Raw genomic sequence first — 18,652 nt, 5'->3', positions numbered from 1 at the left:
ACACTCACAGCATCTTCAGCAGGGACAAAGCCCTCTGACATCCAAACAGCCCTAGCTGATGGAGCTGCATGAATCCCCACTAAGGGCAAGGCGTGGGAGCAGGGAACAGCCCCAGCCCCACAGCACAGTGTTAGAGGGACTTACAAGATGAGGATCTCATTCCACAGCAGCTCAGAGCTCCCCATCTGCTTTCCCGTCTTCTTGGTCTCGCTGGGCAGCCCATCGCCCGCTACCTCCACGAAGCAGTTCATCCGTGACTGTCGGCTGTGGGCCTTGGGCTTCACGGACACCACTGAGTGGGACAGGCAGAGGTCAAGCAGCAGGCCAACAGCCACAGACCCTGCCCCAGCCTGAGGACATTGCCTCATGTGCACACCCCATCTCTGCCACCAATGCTCTTGGGAGGGGACAGCATTGGGCCAAGACAGCCCTGGTCATGCTTCATCCACTCCTATTTCACCCCACGGACACCTACCATCCCTGTTCAGCTGCTCCCAGCCCCAGGAGCCTGATGAGAAAGCCCATGCTCTATGACAAGCCAGGGACACAGGGGTTCTGCAGGAGCCAAGGGAAGGAGGCAATTGGCTGGGGAGAATTGCCACGCTCTAGATAGCTGTGCCCGGACCAGAGGACTGCGGGCAGTGCTGGGACACCGCTCCCGGCATCTGGAGCCATCTCGTGGCCACTGCAGCACAAACCGCCCTGACAGAGCCATGGAGCCACATCCCAGAGGAGGCAGAGCCCCCCACAGGCAGTGCTCTGCTTCCAGAGGCCTCCAGCACCAAGGCTTGGTAAGGGCTGCATGCACCACAGAGCCTGGAACACGGCCCCTTCCCACCAAGGTACTCCAAGGTCTCCCACTTCGGTGCACCCAAAGCTCAGCTCCCAGCCCTGCACAGGACTCACCTTTCACAGAGAGCTGGGACTTCTCGCAGGGTGGCCCTGCCCTGGCCCTGCTGGAGCTCGCAGAGGCCATGTCATCACCCCTGGCCTGGAAGGGAGAGAGAGATGGGGACTCAGCACCGAGGCTGAGCTGGGGCCCAAACACATCCTGTGTCCAGCACTCCACACAGCATAAAGAGCATGAAGTCACTCAGGGCAGCAGCCTGCAGGCAGTCTTGTGAGCAACTCCACCTCACCCCAATCCCAAGGCCTCTGCTGATCCTGGCCATAGGGACAGAGGAACCTCCAGCACTGCCAAGCATTAAAGCCTGCAGGTGAGGGCAAGGCACGGCACGTAGAAAAAGGAAGGGATGAGACAGCAGCATCATGAGATGGGTCTGCTCACAGCACAGTGAAGCTGCACGTCCCTCAAGGATAGCCCAAGTGGCTTCCAGGCAGCAAAATACCGTGGAAAAAAATCGGTCCCCTCTACTCTAGGACGCTGCGGAGCTGCAGTTCAGTGGGGAGGGGAACTGCAGCTGCTCCAACCACAGGGCCAGACCCCAACACAGCCTGCACCTTCCCAGGCACTCACCACTTCCTCACTCTGGGGCACTGCATCGCTGACAGCGACCACAGCACTTCCCTCTCCCCTCTCTCTGCCCCAGCTTTCCCCTGGAGTTGTGGCCCACATGGCAGAGGCAGCAGCTTTTCTCCTGAGATGCCTGACCATGAAGGAAAATCTCAGGGTCAGGGATCATGCAGGAGCACGAGGTGCAACAGTCAGCTATGGTATCACACTGCTCTCACAGGGCCCTGTCTCAACCTCTGCTAGCTCCTTTTTAATCCCTCCCACAAGACGAGTTCCCCACACCCGTCCTGGTACCAGCCTGGCACAAGGCTGAGCCTAGGAGCCTTGCACAGCCTTGCCAGGAACACACTGCTGGGCTACATGAGACCAGGTGGGGGGCTGGCAAGATGCCCCTTCATCCACCCTGGCAGTTGGGAGCCAGCTTACAGTCTGATGTCTTATCCAAGACAGATTGCCTTGCTATTACAAGTTATTCCACCTCCAATTCCCAGATCACCCCCCAGGATATTGCTGGTTGACTCCCAAGCTCCACACCACCACACACTTCATTAGAAACATTAGCCCCAGCCCACAGAAGGCCCACAGAACGTGGCCAGCCCACAACCAAGCCCTGTGCAGGACAGAGTAGTGAGCTCTTCCCCAGGGCACTTTTTGTGCCACCAGCAGCGACCCACACCCCAAAACCACCACGCCGGGACCTGGAGCCCCCTGCTTCTCCCTCAGACTTCAGGCACCGTTTCACCCCTCTGCAGCCATCCCGCACAGACACAGCCCCAGGCTTTGCTGGGGAAGCTGATCCGGCAGGGATTCATCACTCACTGCACTCATTCCAAACCCTCCCCACACACACACGCAGCCCTCCGCTCTCCCGCCGTGACCTACAGAGCCGCAGCGTCAGTCACCCCAGTGCAGTCACTGCGCGTCCCTCACTGCAGGAGCGCCAGCACCGCCCGACACGGGACGGTGGGAACACGGCTGCGTTGGCGCGGCTCCTCGCCGGCGGCGGCTGCGAACCCCGCCCCCCTTCTGCCCGCTTTCTCATCCCCTGATTCTCACTTCACCTCACAGCGCAGCAGCGTGGGGACACCCGGTGCCCTCTGCTTCCCCCGCGCCCCAGCAGAGCCGCAACGCTGCGCTCAGCCCGAGGCCGGGGGGGGGGGGGGGGGTCGGGAAACCTCACAGAGCGCGCGCGGTCTCTGGGTGCCGTACCAGCGCCCGGAGCCCCCGGCCCAGCGGTGCCGCCGAGGGGAGGGGGAGCTCCCGGACTCCGGGCCGAGCCCCGGCGCCGCCTCCTCAGCCAACGCTGCCGGCGCCGCGGCTCCCCACACCCACAGGCCCGCCGCCCCTTCCAGGCCTCGGCCCCGGCCCGTCCCACAGCCGGTGCCCCGGGCCGCCCCACCGGGCTTCCCCTCTGGGGGCCGGCAGCCGCCGCCGGTAAAGCGGAGAGGAGCGGAACGGCTCCCCGCGCTCAGCGTCCGCCAGAACCCACCGCCAGACCGCGCCGCTCTGCACCGTCCGGCCCCCACCCGCCTCACCGGCAGCCGCTGCGTTCCCGCTTCCGGCTGCAGCGCCGCCGTCACGTGACCCCGCGCGCACCTGACCGCACCGCCCGGAAGTGCTCCACGGCGCCGCTCCCGTCGGGCCCCGCGCGGCGCTACGGGGTGCGGGAAGGGACACGGGGCGGCATGGCGCGGGTACCGCATGTCGTGGCCGACGCCGGCGCGTTTCTGAGCGGAGCGGCGCTGCAGGTGCGGACCGAGGGCTCCGGGATGGGGGGAGGCTCCGGGCCGGGCTGACCCGCGGTCCGCCCGCAGGACGTGGCGCAGAACGTGTACACCGTGCCCGAGGTGCTGGCCGAGATCCGGGACCGGCGGGCGCGACGGCGCCTGGCCGCGCTGCCCTACGAGCTGCAGCTCCGCCGCCCGCGGGCCGACTTCGTGCGGACGGGTGAGTGCGGGTGGGGGCGGCGGGGCCGCGTGTGGCTGTGGGGGTAACGGGCTCCTCTCCCCCGTGCCCGCAGTCACCGAATTCGCCAAGCGCACCGGGGACTTCCCCAGCCTGTCGGCCGCCGATCTGCAGGTGTTGGCGCTCACCTGCCAGCTGCAGGCCGAGACCGCGGGGCCGGGCAGCGTCCGTCTGCAGCCCCCGGACAAGGTAAGGGCGGGCTGGGGCGTGGGGGTGGGCTGCGGGCACGGCTGAGCCCGGCGCTGCCCACAGGTGCGGCTCAGCTCCAGCCCGCGGCACCCCGAGGCCACGCTGCACCTCGCCGGCTTCCACCTGCCTGCCAAGGTATGGGGTGTGATGGGGACAAAGAGGGGGTGTGGGGGGTGAAAGGAATGGGGATGTGGAGGCAGGGGCTGCTATGTGTCCCCTAGCACAAGCGCCCGCGGAAGGGCCAGCAGCAGCAGCAGCAGCACAGCCCCGACAGCAGCACGGAGCTGCTCGACAGCGCTGAGTTCGGCTCCTTCCTCTACTGGAGGCCGCCCCTGCCCAGCATCGAGGATGAGCTCCAGGAGATGTTGGTGAGGCTGCTGTGCTCACTGCCCTGCATCCCGGCTCCTTGGCATACACAGAACCAACTGCCCATCTCTGCAGAAAACACAGAGCATCTCCAGCAGCCTAGTGGCCACCGATGAGTGCCAGAGCTCAGAGGATGGGGATGGTGCTGAGGAGGAAGAGGATGAGGAGGAGGAGAGTGATGATGACAGCGAGGGCTGGATAACGCCAAGCAACCTCAAGCAGGTCCAGCAGGACACAGGGCACTGCGACACTGTGCCTGCTGACGTGCAGGTCGGCTGTGTCACCACAGACTTCTCCATGCAGGTGAGCGCTGCCTCGCATGGCACTGGCTCCAGCCCCCAGCTCGGTTGATCCCACACTCGTATCATACAAAAGTCACCCTGCGGTGCCTTCTTTTGTGTTCGAAGCTGCCAGTTCTGCCCACAGCAGAGGCCTACATAGAGCCCATTGGCTTTGCTGCCTTTGGCCTCTTGCTACCCAGGCAGGCAAACCTGGGTGGAGCTGCTGGGCTCATGGCATCTTGCTTTTTCCCCCTTATGGCAGAATGTGCTGCTGCAGATGGGCCTCCACGTGCTGGCAGTGAATGGCATGCTGATCCGTCAGGCCCGGAGCCACATCCTGCGCTGCCATGGCTGCTTCAGGTGCGGGCACAGCACCACCAGAGCAAGGGGCAGTCTCTGAGGCTGGGCAGTAATCCCACTCCTGGGCTGGGCCTCTGCTCTGCAGCCCAGGCAGGGAGCAGTAAATCCCCTCCATCTCTGTCTCGCACAGGACAACTTCAGACATGACCAAGGTCTTCTGCCCTCACTGCGGTAACAAGACACTGAAGAAAGTTGCAGTGAGTGTCAGTGAGGATGGGAGCCTCCACATGCACTTCTCCCGCAACCCCAAGGTGCTGAACCCACGGGGACTCAGGGTGAGTTGCTGCATGGGCTGGGCCAGGTAGAGCTGTGGTTGCCTTCTGGATGTTCCACTTACTGCAGGGACTCTCGGGCTTCTTTTGCTGAGTTCTCTATGAACCAGCAGTCACTGTGAAGGTCCTCTAACCAAGAGTTATCCCAGAGGTTTAACAGTCTTTTCTTTGGGCAGTACCCGCTGCCAGCACCACAGGGAGGGAAGCACGCCAACAACCCGCACCTGGTGGAGGATCAGCCCTTCCCACAGCAGCGGCTATCCCGCAAGGCCAGGCAGAAGACCAACGTCTTTGACCCCGACTACATCGCAGGGGTCTCTCCCTTTGCAGAAAATGATATCTACAGTCGTGCAGCCAACCTGCAAATCCGGGACATGGCACTGGGCGCTGGTAGGAGGCGCCTGAACCCCAACGCTGTGACAAAGAAGTTTGTGAAGAGAAGATGAAAGGCAGTTCGGGGCCTTTGGTGGTGCAGTTGTGAGGGAAAGGGAAAGGTGGGCTGCCTGGGCACTGCATGGCACCTGGTGACAGCAGGAGGGTGAGATGCCTGCAGTGCCAGCACCCAGCCTTTCCTTCTGGTCTTCTTCAGGTGTCAGTGGGGCAGGCAGCAGCAAGGGCTCTGGGTGTGTGAGGCACTAACCCTGACTGCCTGCCAGACCCAGCACACATAGAAGGTCCTGGCTATACTCCTAGTGGGGTATTGGCATTCCTGTTTATTTCCAAGGATGCCATGTTCAGTGACTGCATTGCAAATAAACATGAAATGCTACACCACCATGACTCAGTCTTTTTACCATTGAAGGGAAAGCAGGGCTGTTGGGCTGCAGTCCACCAGCAGCACCCTGGGACAATTTCTATCAGGGCACTCCCTGACAAGCAAATACGAATTGCGGATGTTGTGGCCAGCCTAGCCCTTGCTGGGGGCTCTGTGACCATCAGTGCCTGCACAGCAACACAAACCACCTCACCTGCACTGCATGGCTGCTCCTGCAGCTACATGCTGCTGGATGTGAGGCAGCGTACGTGCTCATAAGAGGAAGGGGAGGTCAGGGGTCTGGGTGCACAACCCTGGGAAGCCCCGTGCAAGTGACAGCCCTTGGCTCCCACCACGGCAGACCCATGACACTAATACAGGGGGCTTGTGGCTCCCAGGGGGAAGAAAGCAGAATGGGGGCGGGAGGGGAGGGGCGTAGCTCCCCGAGGGCAGCGAGTGATGCCCCAGGCAATGTGTGCTGGCAGGGACGCGGCTGCGGACACGCTACGGGCCTGGAATCTCGCGTGCGAGCAGCGGGGCGGCACGAATGAGTGTCGGTACTGAACGCTCCGCCTCTCGGCCGGCCCCCCGGGTCTCAGCAGGCCCTGCCTCGAGCAAAGTTCAGCCAGCGTTCAGCCACCGCGAGCGGTGCTCCGGCCTCGCTCCAGTTCCCCTCCTGGAAGCCGAACCGCGCCGGCAATGGCAGGTAGGTCAGCACCGGTACGGGCAGATCTTGCCCGGGGCCAGTGAGCGGCACCAGGGCCTCGATGCTACTGGCTCCAGCTGTGCTTCCCTCTCTGCAGCACCGATCTGCAGGAGATGGTAACTGCGCCACTAACTGCTGCCTTAGTGGGTTCACGTGGCCATGGAGTTGCAGCTCCTGGCACGGATTGCCTGGGGCGAGGTGCTGGTAGGGATTGGTTTGGGGGGCAACTGTAAGGGGGTCCTTGTGGCATCCACGGGGCTCCGCAGGGCAGTGTGAACTCCCAGGTACAGCCACGTGGGTCCGTTGGCCCCGATGCCGCTGAGCAGCACCCTGCCCACAGGCCGCAAGGCGCTCATCGTGCTGGCGCACCCCGAGAAAACCTCTTTCAACCACGCCATGGCAGCAGCAGCCAGCAGCGCGCTGCGGGACAAGGGCTGGGAAGTCACCATCTCCGACCTCTACGCCATCGGGTTCAATGCCGTGCTCTCACGGCACGACATCACCGGTACGAGTGCAGCCATCATCCCCACTAACCCCCCAACTTGTTCCTTCCTGAGCCCCCACCCTCCCTGCAGGGCCCCCCAAGAACCCCGAGCACTTTGTCTACGAGATGGAGATGGCACATGCGTGGAAGGAGGGACGCCTCAGCAGCGACATTGTCACCGAGCAGAAGAAGATTGAAGCAGCTGACCTGATTATCTTCCAGGCAAGACTGCGGTGCAGTCTTCATTGCAAGGGCTGAGGGGGAGTCTGTGGGGAGTGGCTGGTTTTGGAGGGGCTGTTTCAGGGGCTGGCAAGAGCAGCAGCACTCACTGCCTGACCCACCCGTGCCCGCAGTTCCCACTGCAGTGGTTTGGGATACCAGCCATCCTCAAGGGCTGGTTCGACCGCGTTTTCACCGACGGCTTTGCCTATTCCATGACCAGCATGTACGACCAGGGGCCCTTCCAGGTAGGCCTTGGGGCTGCGGGAGACCACATGCTGGCCCTGCAGCCCCTGCCTTCCCCCTTCCCATCCTCAGAAGAAGAAAGCCATGCTGTCACTCACCACCGGCGGGATGGGCTCCATGTACAGCCCCAGCGGCATCAACGGCGACATGAACGTGTTGCTCTGGCCCATGCAGGTAGTACGGACGGGGCTGGGGACAACGTGGTACCAGGGGCGCTGTGCTGACAGCTCCTCCCACCCCGGAGGCAGCGGGGGGCTCTGCACTTCTGTGGCTTCCAGGTGCTGGCACCCCAGATTTGCTACAGCGTGCGCTACGTGAGCCCTGAAGCGCGGGCACAAATGCTGAGCGCGTGGAAGAACCGCCTGGCAGCCGTGGAGCAGGAGAAGCCCCTCAGCTTCGTCCCCAACAGCTGCTTCGAGATGAGCCCAGCCGGCGGCTTCGTTCTGAAGCGTGAGGTGCTGGCGCAGCAGGAGGGGCAGCAGCATGGCCTGTCGGTGGGGCAGCACCTGGGCAAGGCCGTGCCCCTCAACGAGCAGCTCCGGGCCCAGGAGTAGCAGCCAGGCCCTGCGCACGCACTGAGACCCAGGCCTGGCCTCACAGCACCGCGTGAGGCGGCCGCAGGGCAGTCCCCACACCCTCACGCTCTTGTTCTTCTGTGTTCTCTTTCCTGACATTTTTCTGCACAATTTTATTCAAAATCGTGGCCTTCGGGGCACAAGGGCAGGGCCTGTGGTTGAGACCCGGGTGAATGCAACAATACATTGAGATCCAGAACCTGGTGGTGGTGTGCTCTTCTCTGCCCCCATCAAGCAGTGCAGACCCAAGCCCAGCTCTGCTGTGCAGCTGGGGGGCTGCCCCATGCCCACCCCTGAAGCTGGGCAGGAACCCTGGGGACCACTGACACCAGGCAGCCCCACTGCAGCCAAGGCCACAGCCTCAGGGACTGACACAGCCCTGATTTCCAGGTCCCTGATTTCCAGGTCCCATCGTGTCCTGGGAAGCCTCAGCATCCTATCCCTCACCTCCTGCACATGCAGCCATGGAATGGGCCATGTACTGGAGCAGTATTTGAGCTGAGGAGTCTGGATTGAAATTAGAAGAAAGGGATCTGAGGGCCTCTCTGAGGCAGCAGCCATCACTGCAAAGAAGCATAGTGCTGGCTAAGCCATGTGGGGCAGGGGGTGGGAGGCCTGAGCTGGGGGACTCCATCCATAGCGGTGTGTATCGGATTATCAACATCAACTCTGCATGGGACTGAGCTCACAGGGAGAGTGAGGCTGGCCCTTCCCTGCAGGAAGGATTTCCTCTGCTCCCTTTTCTCACCCACTCAGAAGCTGAGGGGGACGGGACCGTGACGGTGACACAGCTCTCAGGGGACAGGCTCTGGGATGCTGAGGACATAGCAAGGAGCTGGGACTTGGATGCATCATTGAAAAGAAATGCTAACAGGAAACTGAACGTCTACACAGCAATGCACACCAACACACGCCCCTTCCTCCCACAAGCAAACCGGTGCCACGTTTCCTCTTGTCATGATTCAACATAGTTCAAGGGTCTGATCTCTGCTCTAGTATCGTACAGCAATGCATTCTGTCAGGGTAAGTTTAACGTTTTTGTTTCTTACCTCTGTTGTAGTTTTCCCCATCCTGGAGATGCACAAAGCCCATATTACCATGCTCTGGAGCAACTCTCTGCACAAGCTGTCTTCTGCCAAGTTGTATCCCCATTATTTCTCCAGCTTGCACATCCATCTGAAAATTCCAACAACGAACCACCTCAGACCATGCACTGCCTTTCCCACAAAGTATCATCTTGATCAAGCTTACCCCTAAGAATGCAGCCACGTTTACCAAGGCATACTTTCAGTTACATTAGTTGATTGCACTCGCTAGTCTATTCATTACAGCTCTTTGCATCCAGCTGAGCACAAGGCAGATCCCAGACCTCAGCCTTGCTGCCAGCTCTGACCAAGCTGAGCAGGGTGAAGCCACTGCCGGCCCCACAGGAGAGCCCAGGGATGGGGCTTTGGGAGACCACAGAGGGGATCTCACCTCAGGCAAATCATGAATTACCTCCCTGAAAGCTCCGTAACTCAAAGCTGGGGGTTGGGTAGTAAGCAACGTAAGTGACTTTGGACCTAAGACCACATAATAAAAAAGAAACATTGGAATTCTCTTCCCCTCTCCCCCCTTCCCCCCCGAGTGTATGCATGACAGAGTGCCTCTTCCTATGGAACAGCATAAGGGATGCACCAAAGGCACAAACCCATGCACTTCTGTCTTTCCAGACAGCCACTTTTTTTCTCCCCAGCAGAGAGGTGTCCTTGAAAAGAACCACAACAGGACTTTACACTGCAAAATGAAAACTTTCATTGTTTTATTCTTGACTGCAGCTGTTTACAGAAATATAGTTGCGAGTATACAAATGTCCCAATAGAAGCAAAATATTTTTATTTTTTAATATTCAACAAGTTATCACAGGATAGCTAAAAACATAGATGCAAATGAAATATCCCCCTCATAGAACAAACCGAAAGCACTGGGGATCAGTGCTTTGAAAATCCCATCTACGAAAGCCATATACACAGAAATGCACAGGGAATATCTGGTGCTACTTTCACATTGCAGGACAAGGGAAAAGGCAGCTCAGCGGTTGATCAGTGCACTGCAGGAAAACATGGCAGAAAAGGCAGCGGCACCACAAGATTGACGCAGGTGTTAACAGAGGTAGAATGCTCTGATCTGAACGACTTTGGAGCTTACTCATCAACAATGAGCTTTAGTAAAAACGTGGAGTTGCCTCATTTGAAATAGTGTTCAAAATTAAAAAGCTTCAGCAATGCTGTGGGCTTTTACGTGGGACACTGGAACTTGTCTCCAGTTCCACCATTTCTGGGGGGAGGCAGTGCCTGGGGGCAGCAGGGCACAGCAATGCTGCTTGGCAGCCTAGGCCAGGGGCACGGGGCAGATCCTCACCAGCTTACGGGGGGCAGCTTCGCAGACTAAGGGAAGATAAGGCAATTTTCATCCTCTGAACACGGGACCCTTTCCTCATCTGAATTACAACAAGTGCACACAACATTTTCAGTGGGCCAGGTACTGAAATTTTGGAGGCTAAATTGAGCGCTTGCAAAGAATTTCGGTGAGTATCCCTCAAGAGGCAGTGAAATCCTCTTGTTCCTCACCTCGTCCCAGAACATTGATATGTTATGAGCAATTTCATCAATTGTGATAGCAAAAGCTACAGATCTCCATCTCCAGAAGCAGTAGAAATCATCTCAGAGAAAAGAAATGAGGATGCTACTTTCAGTTTAGCAGAGATGCTTTGACAACACCTGCACCAGGACAACAATGCCTACTGATCAACCTCATGCCAAACTGAAGGGGAGTCCATCAGATTTGGCATGAGGAGTCATGGTGGATAAAGCACACGCTGCTGAATTTACAATCTGGGTTTCCTTTTAGGGAGCTCAACTTCTCAAGACAACCTGCAGGAAATTGGCACGGGTCGGAACAGAATTCCCCACGGGGAGGAACTGGGGAAAGCTTTCACAGGGCTCTGTGAAGACAGCGCTCCAGATAGCAACTACTTCAAAAATAAAAACAAGTTTAGAGATGCTCCCCTTACGTGCAAGAATCGGAGCAAAGAGAAGAGGAACGCCTACAGACTAAGCCTCAGCACTGTGACCCAACCGCAACCCAAGCTGAGCAGCCGCCGATATCCCTTGTTAGGCAAAGATTCGTAACCACACCGTAAGAACACTGCTGGTGTCAGCTCAGTGAGCACACAAACCACTGCTCCGTGCCTGCAGGAGCTGCTCGGAGGCACAGACAGGAAGCAGCGCTGACGCAGCTCTGGCAGAGCTGCTCCAGGAGAGCACACGAGCACACAGAGGACACACGGGTGCAGAAAGCGTGCGCTGCCGCAGCGCCCGTCCTGTGGGCTGACCTGACACTGCTGTCGGTTCACACCACATTTGCAACTATTAATAAAAATATACAAAAATACAAAACTGTATAGCTGATTTCAACAGCCACTTTAACCCCACAGACATGAATGATCTTCAAAAGCAGAGACGGCTTCTGAAGCAACGCTACCAACAGTGCCACAGTACTGAAAGGTGCTCTACAGCTACCAGCGAGCTGCTGGAAAACCTCAGGAAATGAAAAAATGAATATAATTTCAAGGTAATAAAGATGTAAATATAGCAGTACTCCACACGTCTACTGACTATTTATAATATATATACGACTCCACTATATACATATATACGGTCCTAGAATATACAGGCATTGCCAATTTACACACCTACACTGACTGTATGAAAGGAAAAGCCTCTCCTGTGTAACGCCTCAGCTGACTGCTGCCATTCACAGCCAGTGAAATCGGTCTGAACGTGAACATGAAGCACTCTCAATCTATCCCAAAAAACTACTCCAAATTAAAGAGACAACCCCCAAAACAAATGAACACCTTCTACCTACAGCTCTCGGTTGAGCGCATGCAAAGCAATGCATTCTCCTCCCTCTCGCTTCTATCGCTCAGGTATGTGGCTGCAATCCTTAGCACTCTTCTCCTGTAGTAACTCTGAAAAAATAAACCAACATCATACGGATGCGTGAGATTGAAAAACTGACAGGAAAGCCCTTACCAACTCTCAGTGAACATGCATGCCTGCACACGTTTGGCAGGAACTATGCTTAGCTTTAGTCATAAAAACTTCTGATTTTGATTTTAAATAAGCCAAAATCCTACTCAACCTGCAATTTAAAATTTCTTTCAAGTCAAACACAAGCTTCCCACTTGTTTGGTATTCTTTCTGAAGACTCTAGAAATGAATGAAAAATCTGTTAAGTTTTCTTTTTAGAAACTACATCATAAATTATATCACCAATCTTTCCTTTTGATCCCATTACCTAAAACCAGGGCAATACCCATCAATGCAGCTGCCAGGTGCTCAGCGTTTCCAGATCATTAAAAAGCCTGCTCAATTTACAAAAGTTTATTGATGCTTCATTCTATCTTAAAACTGAATTACTGTCCATGATTTAAAAAAGTAATATACATATATACACACACAATGGAACAGCTGGTGATTAAACCTCTACTTGGAAGCAGTAAGGTTGGAATTGTTTCTTCAGCTATTTTGATGTTAAATAGCAAAGCACTGGGCTTCATAAACTGCTGGAAGAGTAAGCAGCAAAGAGGTGATTTTAATTTAAAAAAGGTGGAGTTGCTAACGGAGCACAAAGCACCAATAACTTCCTGCCAGGAGACGTCAGCTCGTTACTTTGTGTATTATGCTATTCATACAACGTTTTGTTTGTTGTTTCTTTTTTCTTGTAAAACAAAGTATAGGCAGAGACAAACCCAAGGCTGGTGGTTAGCAGATACACCTCTGTAGCTTTTTATTTGTGCCAATAATTCTCTGTTCTCTAAACCATCAGGCACATAGGCACTGGGCAGACAGAGAGGCATCTACAACTGGAGGAACAGCCCACGTTTAGGACGGAGACTCAGATGGCTTCAGAGAGAGCTCAAGCAGCAAACAAACACAGAGAAAACCCATCAGAGTAACACAGCTCTGTTTTTTCACTTTCCACCGAGTAACATTTCTTGCATTTAACTGCTGCCTTGTGTATGATAGTGGGTTTTTTTTTTTCCTTTTCTTTTTTTACAATAATGCTAGGAACTTCAAATGTTCAGACTAAATGTCTCAGTATCTTCCAACTTTCTCCAGCAAAATGAATTAGATGTGATACCACTACCTCTCAGCTCCATGCCAGCAAGCGTCCACCTGCCCTCAATCTAACAGGCACACCAGCATCAACATGCAGAGGAGTAGACAAAGAGATTAAAAATGCAGAATAAGCTCCAATTATCAATATCAACTGGTTGTCACTAATGTTCAGGACTCTGATACACACCGATGCAGCTCACACTGCTCGTCTCTTTCTGCCATGGAATCCTGCAGGCTGCCATTAAGCTCGTTGTTGGCTTATCAAAGCCCTCATTACAGCTGTTTGCAAGCAGCATTTCCAGCACTAATCAACCACTGAGCAATCTTTTCCTTCATAAGACAAATAGCTTTTGTAACCAAATCACATGTTCAAAGTGTTGTACATTTAAACATTGACCTAAAATGAAATGAGATAAATTTAAACACAATAAATGAAAGGTGTTATCCAAAAGTGAAAAATGTGATAGCACAGCCCTTTTTTTTTTTCCCTCTTTTTCTTTTTTCTTTTTAAATAAGCCACCTAAAAATATGCACACAGTTCAAACATACCCTTCCCCTGGAGCTGTAGCAGTCTTGGTATAAAGTTCTCTTTTGGACACCCAACTTCTTAATTGGAAAATTGGTCCCTGGTGACTTGGCACTGACCAACACCACTTCAACAAAAGGATACACCCTTTAAAACAATGGAACAAACTGAAGCAGCATACAAGTGAATGTGTCATTCCTATTACTTCTTCTGTGTATGAAGGCCCCAGATGACACCCGACAGTTTGTCCTGGGACTGGGATCCTGCAAAGCCACCAGCTCATCTGGAGGTAACTGGCTATCGACTTTCACAACCATCTGGAAGCTGTTTCGGTCCACAATTCTCAGTCGTCTACGCATCCTCAACTAGCATTTAGTTCTGCGAGGTTGCTATTTTCATGTCATGAACCATAACAGGGTTTTATTAATATTTGCTCTTAGCAGAAAAAAATATATATATAAATCACAGGAAGAAAAAGTATGGTTCAGGGTTATAAAGCAGCTCTGGACAGTACGAAGCAGGGAATTCTTTTTATCGTGATTAAAATTTTAAACATTTTAGCGTAATCATAAATTAAAAGTTAAAACATAGAGGCACTAATAATAAAATATTAAATAGACAATGATAGAGGATAAAAGCTGAATGGCTCATTCTGAATGAAACCCCGTTATCCGCTCTACACCTAAATGCCTATGGGTTTCTGTACTAGATTGAACTGCTGAGTGACAGACACCAACACACACGGTGAAGCTTCTCATAGCCAGCTGGAACAATACATTGCCTGATGGAATGGCGAGAGATGAACAAGTTATTTATGTTGCAAAAAGTACTTAAATACTCAATAAAGACATAACAAACCCCACCCCACCCACTGTTATCAGACGCCACGTTGTGGTAGAACATCAGACAAACTCACAAATTTACCACAAAAATGTGTGGCAAAAAGAATATTTTATATATATGTATATATATAAATTTTTATATTTATGCCAATGTACTCACTCAGTACAAATAGCAAAATAGTATACCATTTCCTAAATACAAAATATAGCTTTCCAAAAAAATGAAACACACATTAGATATAAACCATCCAAAACTTGAACGATTGAAAACTGTATTCAAAATTAAATGACCCAGAGCAGGTCTCTTTCTGAAAAGTTCCCTTCATATCGGCAAGAAGCCTTACTACTGAAAACGTAATTCAATGCCTCTCAATGAGAGAGAGAAAGAGAGACAGAAAGAGAAAAATGAACGTTATGACAGACCGACAAACAGGAAAAACCATTAAAACAAACAAAAACTCTACACGGCTCAACTAAGCACACAAGTTAGGGAAAAACACAGTAAACAGACTAAAGTAACTTAAAAACCATTTACAGACTATTCTTTGTTATTTAAAATAACAAAAATGAAATATGACATGATATCAACTACACTATACCGAGGCATAATAGCCATACATGACAGCTGTTTGGCTCTAACTGCATTAACAGCTTTCTACGTGCAGAAAGAGAAGAAACAAATATCCGAATGAGGCTGTAGTGAGATATCACAAAACCTTCTGGACAGTTGGAGCACCCGAAAATTCACATGCCTCACAACACAACTGCATGGTTTGGAGTGGGTTGGCTTTACATTCTGTAACGAGTCGATGTCGGACAATCTAGAAGCTGTGGCAAGGGGACTGTCAGAAGGAAAATAACACTTTAAATTTGCAGTGAGCTACAAAGATGCAACAGCTCAGGTAAAGTGAAATTTTCAATAATGTGTAAAAACTATTTAATTTCCCCCCATTTGGAGTAAAGTCAAACAGAAGATTTTCCAGTTGTTGCTGTTGTAAGCAACTGGTGAAGGGGGATTCCCACATTTGAAGGGATGCAGAAAAATTGCTTCCTCTTTCCTTAATCTTTACTTCTCAGAGCCTGTTTGACCAAGCATTTGAACAGCACAAGAATTGGTGCCATGGACTCCTAAAAGCTGCTTCTGATCTTTCTAACACTCCCAAACACATAATACAAAACTGAGGAAGAGAGAAGGAAAAACATAAAAAGAACAAAAAGGAAAAAACGAGTTTGAGAATGAGAAATGCAGCTTTAACTAGTTCTGACCCACACAGTCAGCATGGGAGACCAAAAGGAGCTGTTTCATCAGCCAGGCAGAATGTTCTTTTCAAGTTGAAGGTATTTAAGAGGCTAAGATTTTTAGAGCATAATTTAATTGAAAGCTCCTCTCTGTTTCTTCAATTTGTTAGAGCCACCAAACCCTTGCTCTATTTACAGTTACATGTAAGAGACACAGCTAACCGTTAATCACGTTCTTAGATGGGAAGCACACACCTCTGTCAGGTCAACTACAGCAGCAAGCAATTCTCTGCTCATTTGTTATATGTGTCAATATTTTCATTGCCCCCTACTGCAATCAATAAATCAGATTATTAGCTCTCCCACTTAACTGTAAAACATCCAGTCCTTTCACTTACTGACAGCTACGAGTCATGATTTACGTCACGGGTATTTGATGTTTCTGCTTCACTAGCTTTTCTAGTCAAAAGAGGGGATGTAAAGAAGGAAGAGAAGGGGAAAAAATAAAGTAAACACGGTAGTATGTATTACCTTCTAACGACAATAATAACTGACCAGATATGCTTTAAATTCAAAGAGCATGCCACTCTCAGCGGGCATTAGGAGACAGGTAACAGTACAATCCTACGCCCTTGTAAAACAAAGCATAGCTTTTCAGCATTATTGGCACTATGAATCTTGAATCTCAAATAATACAGTCATAGCCTTAGGTGCTAGACACTGCAACTGGCCACATATGTGCTCTTTAGAAAAGAGGGCCACTTTTTGACAGAAGCAATCAGTTCCACGCTGCCTAATCCAGAGTCACAAGGTCTGAGAGGATCCGGGAAGTCATCACCTCTTTCTTCTCAGAATTTCTGCAGAAAAAAAAGCAAGCAAAAAAAAAGTTAGACATAACAGAAGTCACCTTTCTACTTCTACACAGTTTCTTCATCTCATCTTGAAAGTCCTTTACAAGCAGACATCAAACTACAAGCAAATATCAGAATTGCACACTCCTTCATACAGCAGGATTGCCTTCCTTCAACTCAAGTTCATAATTTCATTCAAAACAATTTCACTTCAGTGAAACTTGGTGGAATTTAGGATGGCAACTCAATTTTCTAAAGCCAAGTAATATACTGTGGATAATGTCAGATTCTGGAGTCCTTTTGTTCTCGGCGCAGCCAAAGGCTCTTTCACCTCTCTAGAAAAGGCATTTTCTAAGAGCAGAATGTTTCCTGGTCACTGCTAATCCTGTGATCTCATTTTTAAGACTCGCCACAAGACACACTCAATACCCGTCACTTCAGAAGTCTTCAGAAACTTGATGTCACGTTTCAGTATTGTAACTCAGAGGCCCAACTTCGGAATACTACAGACTTGAGCTGTTATTTACCCAGTAAGCCATACGCTTTTAGCTACAGCCATATTCCATAACGTTTGCCTGCCAAGCTGTCAGTGATCCACTCACTCCTTCCTACTGAAGTACTACACTATAAAAACAGATGACAAAATACACAGCAGTCAAACAACAAAACTCAGCCAACTGTTTCACAGAAATACTGACCTTGAACTATTTTAAATAACTTTCTGTTCTACCTACTGATACTGTATTCTTAATTCATCATTACTGATACCTTAGCTGACCCCCTGAAGCATGGGGATACACTCCAACGAAAAACTTGCTGAATAGAAGTATGAACAGAAGGAAAGAACCCAGAAACACAAACACACTACTTACTTACCTAACTAAAATGAGCCGGTCATATTGTTCCCCTGGTTTTGCAGTGAAACAAGCAGATCATCTATTTTCTCAATATTCTGACTGGGTGCCATAGCTGAAGGTAGTGGAGAGGTCTCAGGCATCTGCTGGGAGAGAAGCGCTGGCACTGCTGCTTGTCCCTCGCTCTGTGGCTGACCTGGCTGACTGATAGCCATCAACTCATCAGGCAGTGCAGCTGGTCCAGAAGGCAGCAGCTGGCTACAGTCTGTTAAGTAAAGAACAATAAGATATTTTCAATTTGATCAATACATATAATGAATTAGCCAACTTCTTTCTATATATCCCTATTGACTCTGTAGGATGTTATGGGCAGTTTTCACATCATCACCTTTGTTCACCACTCTCTACAATTATATGCACAGGCTCAAGGTGTGCACGCTGAATTATGGAATCTGTATTTCGACCAAACTCTATTAAGATGTCAGAGAAAAACAAGATGTGTGACATAAGAGAAGCACTAAGTGTGCCCACTCCCTGTCTTTATAAGTTATAGATGTGTCTTTTTTAGGTCAGTTAAGGTATCCTCTAGCTCTTCCTAGAAGTCTGCAAGAGTTCACACAGCAAGACACATACTTAGGTATAGCCCTGTAACTCGTCTGTGGTTATCACTTTCTCTCCAGATGTTTCATAAGATGTTACAATCAACTGTCTGCATCTGTTGCTTCTAGAGCTTCATAGGTATTCACACCCTTTACGGACAGATGAAAGGATCTGTATCCCAAAGAACTTACAATAGAGGCTAGATTCAGAGATGAGATACAGAAAATTGCAAGCTTAAAAACTCAAAAGGGTTTCAAATATATATCAATGGATGCTTTTCTGAACTAAACAGCTTCAAAAATCTTTCTTTTTCAACAATGTGTGGAAACTCATTGCAGAAATCACAGAAACCAAATACAGTATGAATAAGATTAGTGGAGCTATCTTTAAAAGAACAACCATATTTCTTTCTCGCAGTGTGTGTATATATATATGTACATATATATAAAACGTTTTTATACACCTTCTTAATAATATATATTTTATAACCATATATCTAGACGCACACAGTGTTGTAGGCAGTTTCTGTCATATGCTAATTCTAAGGGTAGGAAAACCAACAGACAGTGAAGCTAAGAGTACTCTTGCATTGCAGAAAGTAACGTGAGGGTGTGCTCAGAGCAACAGGAATAAATATACTCAGCTGTACTGCCACATTACTTTTTTTTTTTTTAATTAAACATA

General features: G+C 51.2%; 4 protein-coding genes across 18 annotated transcripts in view; 2 read left to right on the top strand and 2 right to left on the bottom strand.

Annotated features, from left to right (window-relative positions):
* WWP2 (WW domain containing E3 ubiquitin protein ligase 2) overlaps nt 1–3,084 on the bottom strand; it is a 31,936-nt gene extending 28,852 nt beyond the window's left edge. For 3 of the 6 annotated variants that reach the window (XM_031615028.2, XM_031615029.2, XM_031615030.2), the window contains exons 1-3: nt 3,010–3,084; nt 907–991; nt 145–292 (exon numbers count right to left, since the gene is read on the bottom strand). In XM_031615028.2, the coding sequence (XP_031470888.2) occupies nt 145–292; nt 907–976 (218 nt within the window). In that variant the 5' untranslated portion in view covers nt 977–991; nt 3,010–3,084. Of the gene's footprint in view, nt 1–144; nt 293–906; nt 992–1,477; nt 2,610–2,963 lie in introns of those variants that run through there. The other 3 variants (XM_031615032.2, XM_090149544.1, XM_090149545.1) reach the window with 3 other exon arrangements.
* On the top strand, nt 3,074–5,681 carry NOB1 (NIN1 (RPN12) binding protein 1 homolog). Of its 2 annotated transcripts, XM_031615068.2 has the most exons (10): nt 3,074–3,222; nt 3,289–3,421; nt 3,495–3,628; nt 3,692–3,763; nt 3,850–3,996; nt 4,070–4,297; nt 4,538–4,635; nt 4,766–4,910; nt 5,084–5,401; nt 5,497–5,681. In XM_031615068.2, the coding sequence occupies exons 1-9, from the start codon at nt 3,160–3,162 to the stop codon at nt 5,351–5,353; spliced, it is 1,290 nt and encodes a 429-aa protein (XP_031470928.2). In that variant the 5' UTR covers nt 3,074–3,159; the 3' UTR covers nt 5,354–5,401; nt 5,497–5,681. The 2 variants fall into 2 exon arrangements, with proteins under 2 accessions (XP_031470928.2, XP_031470927.2); XM_031615067.2 differs by having other exon boundaries at nt 5,084–5,681.
* Nucleotides 5,682–6,242: 561 nt separating this feature from the next.
* On the top strand, nt 6,243–10,554 carry NQO1 (NAD(P)H quinone dehydrogenase 1). Of its 3 annotated transcripts, none has more exons than XM_031615076.2 (6): nt 6,243–6,367; nt 6,708–6,872; nt 6,943–7,073; nt 7,205–7,318; nt 7,389–7,490; nt 7,565–10,554. In XM_031615076.2, the coding sequence occupies exons 1-6, from the start codon at nt 6,361–6,363 to the stop codon at nt 7,868–7,870; spliced, it is 825 nt and encodes a 274-aa protein (XP_031470936.2). In that variant the 5' UTR covers nt 6,243–6,360; the 3' UTR covers nt 7,871–10,554. The 3 variants fall into 3 exon arrangements, with proteins under 3 accessions (XP_031470936.2, XP_031470935.2, XP_031470937.2); XM_031615075.2 differs by having other exon boundaries at nt 6,255–6,367; nt 6,652–6,872; XM_031615077.2 differs by lacking the exon at nt 6,243–6,367 and having other exon boundaries at nt 6,689–6,872; nt 7,595–10,554.
* Nucleotides 10,555–12,632: 2,078 nt separating this feature from the next.
* NFAT5 (nuclear factor of activated T cells 5) overlaps nt 12,633–18,652 on the bottom strand; it is a 55,334-nt gene continuing 49,314 nt past the window's right edge. For all 7 annotated transcript variants that reach the window (XM_031615013.2, XM_031615014.2, XM_031615015.2 and 4 more), the window contains 2 exons: nt 17,391–17,633; nt 12,633–16,520 (listed from right to left, as the gene is read on the bottom strand). In XM_031615013.2, the coding sequence (XP_031470873.1) occupies nt 17,395–17,633 (239 nt within the window). In that variant the 3' untranslated portion in view covers nt 12,633–16,520; nt 17,391–17,394. The remainder of the gene's footprint in view (nt 16,521–17,390; nt 17,634–18,652) is intronic.

Source organism: Phasianus colchicus, chromosome 13 (assembly GCF_987193195.1).
Source record: "Phasianus colchicus chromosome 13, bPhaCol1.hap1.1, whole genome shotgun sequence".
In the NCBI taxonomy this organism is placed as follows: Eukaryota; Metazoa; Chordata; class Aves; order Galliformes; family Phasianidae; genus Phasianus; species Phasianus colchicus.
The sequence above is the reverse complement of the archived record's forward strand: the minus strand, read 5'-3'. Positions and strand labels throughout refer to the sequence as shown.